The sequence below is a fragment of the Motacilla alba genome, unplaced genomic scaffold, assembly GCF_015832195.1.
Source record: "Motacilla alba alba isolate MOTALB_02 unplaced genomic scaffold, Motacilla_alba_V1.0_pri HiC_scaffold_28, whole genome shotgun sequence".
Classification (NCBI taxonomy): Eukaryota; Metazoa; Chordata; class Aves; order Passeriformes; family Motacillidae; genus Motacilla; species Motacilla alba.
Window position 1 is genome coordinate 2,859,657 of NW_024037374.1, and position 11,117 is coordinate 2,870,773.

Genomic DNA, 11,117 nt, shown 5'->3' on the forward strand with positions numbered 1-11,117 from the left:
AAGCATCCCAGTGCTGATCACTTATTTGTCCTTCTTTTATCCTTGATTAAACTTTTAAAAGTTCTAAAGAGTGAACTGTGTTTTTCACAACATTGTGGGGCCTCATGAACCCTGTGGGCCATTGTGACACTGCACGGCCTTGTGGAACCATGGAGACCATGGTGACACCATGGGGCACATGGAACCAAGGGTTCCATTTTGGCACAGAGGAACCTCGTGGAACCAAGGGACCATTGAGACATTTTGGAACTAAGGAGATCGTTGTTGAGAGTACAGAACCTCAAGGAATCCAAAGTCCATGTGACAGAGCAAGGCCTCATGGAAGCAAAAAGACCATGATGACCTTCTGGGGCCTCATGGAACCAAATATCCACGGTGACACTACAGAACCTGAAAGAACCAAAAGTCCATGGCGACACAAGAAGGCCTTGTGGAGCCAAGCAATCCAAAGGTCTAAAACATTCCTTGCATATCTCTGCCTTAGGGAAGAGGAGCCTTCTGCCTAGGGAAGAAGAGGGATGGCACACACTCAAGGCAGGTCTCTGTTTTCAATGGGGAAATGCAGGAGTTTTAGATTCTTTTCAAAAAGAAAAATTAAAAATAGAAAAAACCCCTTTTAGTTGTGTGCAGCCAGTTCTCCAAGCAAAGCAGGACCCAGGTGAGTGAGGAGAGACAGGATGGGGTTGGGGAATGTGGAGCAAGGTTGTTCACAATGGCTCAGAGCTCAAGGCACAGCTTTTCTGACCAGGCCAGACCTCCTTAGGAGAATCCCTGGATCAATATCAGCCACAGAATGCTGCAATCAGCTCCTCCCTAAAGAGAACATAAATAAAATATACCATTTAAACTAGGAATGCATCTTTCATAGAACCTCTGTGAAATATTTCTCCATAACTGCAGCAGGAAACCTTCCTAATGAACTGCCCCAGACCAGAGGGAAATCAAGGCAGAGCCATGGTTTGTCAGGACTTGCTTGATCCTAATGGGCCCCGTGGTGCATTTGGAGCTGAGCCCTGGAACGCCAGGGCCTGAGAGGCGATTGCACAAAACTTTGCAGGAGTCAAAGTCACAAGAAACACCCAAAGTGTCTTGAGGCATGCATGGGTCCCACTGAGGTCCATCCCCAACACAGGCTCCTCGTGGACTCCTTGGAGGAGAGAACTGGAGGCCGGGATGCCACAAAAACCTCTCAGAGACTGAGTGTGGAAAGGAAAAATCCAAAGTACCTTAAAAACCTTGAGTACCTCAGAGCATTAATGAACTCCACTGAGTGTCAGTACAAAGCTCTCAAGGGACTCGTTAAAGCAGATAATTGGAGCCATGAATGCACAAACCTCTCCCAGAGTTTGCATCAGAAAGGAAAAACCAAGTACCTTAAAATAACTGAAGTACCTTGAAGTATTAATGAGCCCCACTGAGGGTCATTACTGATAAAGGCTCAAGGGATTAATTAAAGCAGATAATTGGAGGCTGTGACTGCACAATCTTTCTCAAAAGAGTCTGAATCAAAAGGGAAACACTAACTACCTTAAAAAACTGAACTACCCTGAAGTATTAATGAGTCCCACTGAGTGTTGTTACTGACAAAGCCTCTCCAGGGACTAATTACAGCAGATCATTGGAGGCCATGATTGCACAAACCTCTCAGAGACTCCAAGGCAAAAGCCAAAGCCAAAGTTCTTTGAAAACCCTGCAGTCCCTGGGAGCATGAAGGAGCCCCCAGGGCCATTGCTGAGCAAGGCTCCCCAGAGACTCCTTCCAGCAGATCCTTGAGGCCACTGGCATGTGGGCTAGGGGGGGATGCTGAGGGCAGGACAAGGGGCTGCCAGTGGCCAGCCTGGCTGGGGCTGTGCCAGGAGGCCCCAGTGCCTCAGGACAAGGTGTCTCCTGCCAGCCCTTGGTGGCACAGAGCCTGCTGTGCCCCAGGGCACCAAGCCTTGGCTTCTCTTTGTCCCCACCTGTCATCACTGCCTGCAGTTCTCTGCTCTGCCTGGGGCCTGGGGACACTTTCTCAGTCCTGTCCCTCAGTGGGACCCATTAAAAGTGCAAGAAACTTTGGAGTGTGATTCTGACTTGGAGTTCTGCAGAGGTTTCTTAAGCTCCCTCTCAGGGACTGATGTTCAGGGCCTGAGCACAAAGCCCCAGAGGGTCATTAAAGTCCTTGTGCTGTGGCTGTGCTGCTGAGCTGGGCTGGGCTGCTGGCACAGAGGCAGCTGCTGGGAACCAAGACGAGCTTGAAAAGCACATTTCTCATGCTGAGCAGCTCTTCTGCCAGCCCAGCAGGGCTGGGGCACTGCCTGCAGCCAGCCCGGGCACAGCACAGAGGCACAGAGAGCTTCAATCAGTCAGGGCTGGGAAGGTGTTGAGAAGTGCCTGGGGCAGAATCCCTGCCAGCCCTTGGCACAGGAACCTCTGGCTGCAGGACAATGCAGCTTCAGCTCCTGGAGTGATCTCCTACAGCTGGAACATCCCAATGCCTACAGACTCTGTGAGTACAACTCTGAGGATTTCTTGGGCAGGGGAGGTGAAATGCTCATGAAGCTCTGACATGCTGAGGGGTTCTGATCAGTCATGGAATTTTCCCAGACAAGGATTTTGAAAGAAATGAGGAATTTTCCAAAGACTTTGCATTCAGTTTCCTACTATTGGAGAAGGGCAGGGAAGGGTGATAAATATGAAAGGTTGATAATGAATTAATAATTATGAATTCTGAAAAGTACCTGAGCCATTGGAACTGTTACTTTCAGTGATCAGTAGGTTCACAGGACATCCCTAATGTGCTTTCAGCCTATCTGCCCACGGACAGCAGCAGCATCACCTTTGCTGGACCCATCAGGCTCAGTCTGAGCTGTCCTTTCTCCAAGCTGCAAACAGAACCTGCCCCCAGCCAGTGCCCTGCAAACAGGCAGGCTTCTGTAGGGCCAAGGAGAGTGCCCAGAGCTTTGGGGTCTGTGAGTGCTGGCAGGGAGAGATCAGGCACAGGGAAACACCTGCAGGAGAAAAATCTCCAGGAAGCAGAGAGAAGATCAGGGAATGAGAGAAAACAAAACCCAGAAATGCTGTGGCAGGGAGAGTTGAGAGTTGTCCACAGGATCCCCTCCAGTGCAGCCCCTGGCTCTGAACAAGCCCCCTCCCTCCTGTCCCCCAGCCAAGCCTCTGCCCTCAGGGCTGGGGGTCCAAGGCGTGAAGCCCCTCCTGTGCAGGCAGAGCTGCAGCAGAGCCGTGGGGCAGCTCTGCAGCCCCGGGCCCAGTTCCCTCTGCAGAGCACAGGGCTGGGAGCAGCTGCCCGGCACTGGGGGCTCTGGCAGGGGGCACAGCTGGCTCAGGGGGACGCTGTCGCCAGTGCCCGGCTCTGGGCAATGCTGTCAGTGCAGCCAGGGAAGGAGCTGCAAATCCCTCAATCCAATGCCATCAGAAGGACCCTTGGAATTCTCCCTGAGATTTCAGTCCAAGCTGGGAGCTTCAATTCAGGATGCAAACCTGTCCTAGAGCACCTCTGAGTTATAAGATTGATGGGGAGAGGCAGAGGTGTTCTGGCACTGAAAATGCTGCTGGGTTGGTGAAATCAGCAATGTGAGTGCTTGGCTACAAATGTGGAGCTGGGCTATGGTGGATCCATCTGCTCTCAGCAGTACCTGGTGACATTTTAGGGGAAGCATGGGAAGGTGATAAACCTCCACCTGAGAAATGTTAAAGCCCAGAGAAACTCTGAATAGAACAGAATGACAGATCATCTCCCCTCACTCTCCACTCATCACTTTGCCTCACAAAACTTGCTCTGTTCTACCAGAGGGCAGCAGGAATGCTGAGGGTTTCTGATATTCAAGAATACCAGGAGAGATATAGGAGTAAAAAAAATACAACCAAACAAACAGAACTCTTAAACAAGAAAGTGTCTCCATGTGTGTTCCAGAGGAGGGTGTATGGGAAATGGCTTTGATTTTGGTTACAGGTATCTCCTCTAACTCTTCAATGTCATTTCTCCATGAACAGGTCCCCAAGTCCAGCCCCAGCAAATGTCCAACAGCAGCTCCATCAGGCACTTCCTCCTGCTGGCGTTGGCAGACACACGGCAGCTGCAGCTGCTGCACTTCTGCCTCTTGCTGGGCATCTCCCTGGCTGCCCTCCTGGGCAACGGCCTCATCATCAGCGCCGTAGCCTGCGGCCAGCACCTGCACACGCCCATGTTCTTCTTCCTGCTCAACCTGGCCCTCACTGACCTGGGCTTCATCTGCACCACTGTCCCCAAAGCCATGCACAATTCCCTCTGGGACACCAGGAACATCTCCTACACAGGATGTGCTGCTCAGGTCTTTTTCTTGATGTTCTTCATTGGAGCAGAGTTTTCTCTTCTGACCATCATGTGCTACGACCGCTACATGTCCATCTGCAAACCCCTGCACTATGGGACCCTGCTGGGCAGCAGAGCTTGTGCCCACATGGCAGCAGCTGCCTGGGCCACTGGCTTTCTCTATTCACTAATGCACACGGCCAATACATTTTCCCTGCCCTTGTGCCATGGCAATGCCCTGGGCCAGTTCTTCTGTGAAATTCCCCAGATCCTCAAGCTCTCCTGCTCCAAATCCTACCTCAGGGAACTGGGGCTTCTTGCTGTTAGTGCCTGTTTGGTATTTGGCTGTTTTGTGTTCATAGTTTTCTCCTATGTGCAGATCTTCAGGGCTGTGCTGAGGATCCCCTCTGAGCAGGGACGCCACAAAGCCTTTTCCACCTGCCTCCCTCACCTGGCCGTAGTCGCTCTCTTCCTCAGCACTGGCACATTTGCTCACCTGAAGCCCCCCTCCCTGTCCTCCCCATCCCTGGATCTGGCCCTGTCAGTTCTGTACTCAGTGGTGCCTCCAGCCCTGAACCCTCTCATCTACAGCCTGAGGAACCAGGAGCTCAAGGCTGCAGTGTGGACACTGATGACTGGATGCTTTCAGGGACATTAAACTGCTGGTAAATTCCTGCCGATCACTTGTAATAAAAGTCGTCTTTGATATTTCTTGTTGGTTTCATTTTGGAGGTTCTTTTTCTTTGTTTTATATTTTAATATAGTCCACAATAAAAACAATTCTTTGTGGCATTCCTCATTTTGTTCCTCTTCACCTTCCCTGTTTTCACAGACTGTGTCAAAGAGGGGCTGCACTCTCAGTGGCTTTAAAGGAACTAAAGGGTCTCCCAGCAAAGTTTTCTGCAGAGATGCCCTTTTGTTGCCTTCTCTGGAGCTGCAGCAGCAATGTCTGTGTGCAGAGCTGGGGGCAGATCAGTGCTGGCCCAGCAGCTGTGCCAGCAGCAGCAGCAGCACTTGGTGTTGCCAGTGCTGCTGCCGTGGCCCTGCCCCGCTGCCCTGGTGGCCCTGGTGTTGCTGTAGGGCCTGAGTGCTCTCGGGGCCGGGCACAGTGCTGGGGGTGGCAGTGCCGGGACTGCAGCAGGGACAGGCCATGGGCACTGCTGGGGCAGCGCTGACGCCTCAGGCCAGGGCCTGGGGGCTGCAGGCTCCTTGCCCAGGCTCTCTCAAGAACACACCCAGGCCAATGCTGACCACAGAAAACCCCCGTGAGCAGCCCCAGGGTGGCCGTGGGCAGGCTGGGGGCAAACAGCATGGCTGGTGCTCTGCAAGGGCCCTGGGGGAGACGGGAAGGAGCAGCAGAGCAGGGGCTGATTCATCCCCAGTGTGCTGGACAGCCCAGGGCAGCGTCCCAGAGCGTCCTCATGGAGCTGCCAACACCATCCCCCCTCTGCAGCCCTGGCCTCTCCCCCAGCTCACACAGGTGCCGCATCCTTGCAGGCACAGGCACGGCAGCACTGGCTCAGGAGCCCCTGTTTGCATTGCACACAGCAGGCGGGAGCACCCCCATGCTGTTGCTGTGGGGACATGAACCTGAGGGAGCACAAATGCCATCAGCCCCTGGGGCCAGCAAGGGCAGGGGGACACCAGGGAAAGCACTCAGCTTTGTCCTGGCCTCTGCAGTCAGCCAGAAAGTTTGTTCCCAGGAGCTGGGAGTTTCCTGTGCCACTGCAGACGCTGTTGCTCAGAGCCAGGGCTGCCTGGCAGACACCCCCAAACTGCCCTGAGCATTTCCTTGGCTTCACCTTTGCTTTCTTTACTCTTCCCTGATACAAATTTCTTCCTATTGCCCAACCCTGTTCCCTGCCCTGCAAACAGCCCATGCCTGTTTGCCCTTTCCTCTCTGGCCCCACTCCCCATTGCAGTTCCTGACTTGGCACCATGGGAATGGCCCTTGGGGAGCAGGATCATCCTCCAAGTGCTGCAGCAATTGTCTGCAGGCTCCTGCAGTGCCCCGTGCTACTCCCTTGCCAGAGGCACCCCAGGCCAGGGGGGCCCATCTGGGCTGCTGTGTCTGCCTGTGGGGCTCCCTGTTCTGGGCAGTGAGGAGGAGCTGCAGAGGCTCTGCGGGACTGACAGGATGGGCTTTGGGGCTGGCAGGAGAAGCTGAGGCACCTGGGCTGCTGGAGCTTCTGAAGAGGAGGCCCAGGGCTCATCCTGCAACTGCTCCAAGGGTGGTTTCAGAGAATCCCAGAATCAGCAAGGCTGGAAAAGACCTTGGAAATCATCAAGTCTACCCTATGCCCTGACCTTACCTTGCTTGCCCTGAGCGTCTTCTTCTCCAGGATAAACAACCCCAGCAGCTCCCTCAGCCACTCCTCACAGTACTTTTACTCCAGACCCCTCAGCAGCCTTGTTGCCCTTCTCTGGACATGCTCCAGCCCCTCTACGTCCTTCCAACACTGAAGGGCCCAGCACTGGACACAGCACTCGAGGTGCTGCCCAGTGAGTGCTGAGCACAGGGGAAGAACCACTGCCCTGCTCCTGCTGCCCACCCCATTCCTGATCCAGGCCAGGAGCCATTGGCCTTCTTGGCCCCCTGGGCACACTGCTGCCTCATGTCCAGCCTGCTGTCCAGCAGTCCCTGCAGCTCCCTTTCTGCCTGGCTGCTCTCCAGCCACTCTGTCTCCAGCCTGTAGCGCTGCAGGGGTTGTTGTGGCCAAAGTGCAGAGCCCAGCACTTGGACTTGTTAAACCTCACCTTGTTGGATTTGGTCCCTGGATCGAGCCTGTTCAGGGCCCTGTGCAGAGCCCTCCTACCCTCCAGCAGATCAGCACTCCCAGCCAACTTGGAGTCATCTGAAAGTTTGCTGATAGTGGACTTAATCCTCTCATCCAGATCATCAATGCAGATATTGGAATCCACCCTGGCTGGCTCTGATCCCTCGGCCATCCTGTGGGTGCCCTGTGATGGCACATCCTTGCCAGGCACCGAGGTCAGGCTGACAGGCCTGGAGCTCCCCAGATCCTCCTGCCAGCCCTTCCTGGGGATGGGGTTACACTGGCACCTCCAGTCCTCTGGGACCTCCCCACTGTGCCAGGACTGATGGGAAATGATGGAGAGCAGCTTGGGGAGCTCATCCACCAGTTCCCTCATACCCCTGGGATGGATCCCATCTGGTGCCAGCGACATCTGGGTGGCTCAGCAGGTCAGCAGCTGCTTTCTTCTGGATTCCAGGGGGCTGCTCTGCTCCCTGTGCCCATCTACCAGCTCAGGAGAACACATGTCCTGAGGACACCTGGTCCTAATTCTGAAAATTGAGACAAACAATAGATTCAGTAGCTCAGCCTTTTCCTTTAGTTACTCTATTCTCCACTGCATCCAATAAAGAGTAGAGGTTCTCCTTATCTCTCCTTTTGCTGTAAATTTTTTAATAAATACATTTTTATTTTTTTTACAGAAGCCACCAGGTTAATTCTAATTGAGCTTTCACCTCTCTAATTTTCTTTCTGCTTGACCTAACAACATCTTTAAACACTTCCTGAGTTGCTGCTCCTTTTTATTTTCCCTGAGTTCCCACAAAAGCTCCATGGGCAGCCAGGACAGTCATTTTCTTCACCGGGTCATCTTTTGCCACACTGGGACAGGCTGCTCCTTCCCCCTTAAGATTACTCCCTTGAAATGTGTCCATGCTTCCTGGACCCCTTTGTTTTTAAGGGCTGTTTCCCTTAAAAAAATAAATCAGTACCTGATTCGGTATTCCCCAAATCAGCATCCTAAACAGGCCAAAGTCTTCCCTTCCTAATTCCAGGGTAGAAGTTTTGTTGCTGCCCCTCCTTCTCTCACAGGACATTGAAAACTTGATTATTTCATGGTCACTGTGCCCCAGGCAGCCTCCGAGCCCCACATCTGCCACCAGCCCTTCTCTGTTTGTGAACAGCAGGAGACAGAGCTTTCCTTGGCAGTGGGAGTGCTACCAAAAATTCGCTAAAACAGAAAACTCCTTAACAGCAATGCAGCATTAGGAAGCAGCATTCTTTATTCAGCCGGATGCATGGGGGAGAGCTCCTCCCAAAGACGTGCATGCTGAGTACAGGAAAGTTTCTGTTTATTTTCTGCATTTGGCACACATCTTCATTGATTGTCCTGGACTAAACACACATCTGATAATCATCTCCCCAAAATCATTACCAGATTTTCCCTCCCCTTTGCCCATGTGTTCTTCTGTCCTGGGGGTCTCTCTGGTGGTCCCTGGTGGTCGTGGACCCCAATGTCCCAGTGGGCCTGGCTGAGCTGGCAGGACACTGAGGCTGGTGAACTCCCAGTTCCCCTTCTGACACAATGGGCATTGTGTGGTTTCCATAGGCCTGGGGTTTTGGAGAACAAGCTCCAGGTGTCAGCTCACCTGGTGCGGACAATTGATCATCTGGTAACATGAGGTCACAGAGTGGGCTATGACATCACAGAGAGGGTTATGTGAGGCCATCAAGAAGTTATGACATCATAGACTGCCTCTGTGACATCACAGAGCAGTCTGTGACATCAGAGGACAGAGGTCTGACATCACAAAGCAGACTATGACATCACAGAGTTGGCTGTGACAGCACAGACCAGCTGTGTGACATTAGAGAATGGGCTGTGACATTCCAGAGGGGCTGTGTGACATCGCAGCAGGGCTGTGTCAGGTCACTGTGTTGGTCACTCCACCCCAGCTCCCCCTCACATTTTCTCCCAACAAGTCCAATGCTGTTCATGCCCAGCGGGGTCCCTGTCCCCCAGGATCCCCCCGGTCTCCCTGGAGCCACAGCCTCCAGCAAAGGATGTTCCACAGGATCCAGCCCAGAGCCTGACATGGGGACAAGGGGCCAGGGCTGTGTGACCAGAACATCAAGGCTGTGGATTCTCCAGGTCACTGTGGCCTGGTTTGTGTTGCCCAGGGCAGGAAAGATGTCTGGCAGCTGGAGCAGGGTTAGGGAAGGGCCTCCAAGGTGGGGCTGGAGCCCTTGGGCTGTGAGCAGAGGCTGAGGGAGCTGGGCTTGTCCAGCCCGCAGCAGGGAAGGCTGAGGGGCTCCTCATCCCAGCCTGGCAGTGCCAGCAGGGAGGTGCTGGAGAACACAGAGCCAGGCTCTTCAGCGGGGAACCTGGTGGGAGACAAAAGCCAATGGGTGGAAGGGGAAAGAGGGGAGATCAGCCAGGACAGGAGGAGATGAAATGAGTCAGGCTGGTTTCAGCATTTCCTCAACACCAAGAGCAGCCTGAGCCCCTTCTCCATCCACCACTGACAGCTTTGCAAATCAGGAATTGTTTAAGCTATTTTGTCCCCACCTCAAGATGAGCATCCAGATACAAGAACTTAATTGTGTTTATATCTATCACAGAACCATGTTTGTGTGAAATTAATTTTAGAACGCAAATAATTTGTGGATAGTGGACTCATCAGATGCTACCAGGATGTTTCACATAGCTCAGGGAAGACTGTGATTGTTATTAAATTGTATCGTATTCAACTATGGTCTGTTGGCCATGAAGAGAAACTTTCTGTGCCTCTGAGTCTCACCAGTTCCTGGTGCCTCAAAGGACACAAATCTGATGAGTTTTGGTTCCCACTCCAGGGGCTGCACTTGGACCTCCCTCCATCCCCAGAGCAGAGCTCCCTTGTCCCAGCAAGTCCCTGGCAATGCAGGGATGAAGGAAACAGGACAGGCTGTGGGGATCAGGGGCAGGGCGAAGCCAGGTTGAAGAACTACTTTTGCATTTGATGGAGCTGTGCCTTCCCTTGGCTTTGTTGGCTGACAAGAAATGAACATCCCTCTGTGTCTCAGGCAGCTCCTTCTGCAAGGAAAGCAGGTGGGAGTTGGAGCCAAGGAGCTGAAAGCTGCAGCTGCAGCCTGGGCTGGAGGGAGCTCAGATTTGCACAAGGCTGCTCTGAGTGCCAGGCCTTGGATGCGGGAAATGGTGGGGTGGGGTTAGGGACAGAGTCTGATTGATGGTCAGCCATGAAGGGTCTTGATTTTCATATCAATTCAAACTGCATGAGGAGGTACTTGGATTCAGGGTCAATTGGAGATTGCACATATCAATGTATTAACAGGAAAAAAAACCCTAAACAGGACATAAAGAAATAATTTCTTACTGTGTTTTTAAGTAGAATATCTTCACTTTTAATACACTGCTGGAATCTGTAGTGTATTCTGTAATCTGTCTAATTAACCACAAAAGATTTGGAAATTGAATACATTTATTCCCAGAGGCTTGGCTTGTTAAGCTTTTCTCAATGTTAATGAGCCCTGGGACACTGAATTCCTGCACTGAAGAGCTGCAGGCTGAACAAGCCTCTGCAGCAGTACAATTCAGCAGCAGCCTCCAAGTTGCTGAGGATGTCAGCAGCCCCCACTGAGGCCATCCCTGGCCAGAGCCCGTGGGGGAATGGGCAGACAAGGAGAGCGTCCCTGGGGCTGGGGCAGCACAACTCAGAGGCACCAGCGGCTCCAGCTGGGAAATGGAGTGTGGAATGTGGCTGGGAGAGCCCTGCCTGGGCTGTGCCAAGCAGGACACACAAGCCCTTACTCCCATCTACTAAAAAACTCTTTGAAGGAGACATATAAAAGGAATTGCAATTGTTTGTGTACTCTGAGTTGGACTCCCTGGAGAAATATCATGAAGAGATTCTCAGGAGCTCAAAACAGCCAAACAGCTTTTACTGGGAACTTTAGAAAATCAGAGAATTTTTGGCAAAAGGTTTTCTATGACATTGTAGTGGTTTTGGTTTGTTAATTTAAGACTTTTTTAATGTTGAGATTTTTTAATTAATGTGTTGATGAGTGTGGTG

At 52.4% G+C, this 11,117-nt stretch overlaps 1 protein-coding gene and 2 pseudogenes across 1 annotated transcript; 2 read left to right on the forward strand and 1 right to left on the reverse strand.

Moving 5' to 3' along the window:
- The window catches only part of LOC119696322, a 2,199,709-nt pseudogene that overhangs the window by 1,981,407 nt on the left and 207,185 nt on the right, over positions 1-11,117 (reverse strand).
- The window catches only part of LOC119696323, a 1,148,804-nt pseudogene that overhangs the window by 982,135 nt on the left and 155,552 nt on the right, over positions 1-11,117 (forward strand).
- LOC119696360 (olfactory receptor 14A16-like) lies at positions 4,017-4,950 on the forward strand. The gene has a single exon (XM_038126069.1). It carries the CDS (start codon positions 4,017-4,019, stop codon positions 4,947-4,949), a length of 933 nt encoding a protein of 310 aa, XP_037981997.1. The 3' UTR covers position 4,950.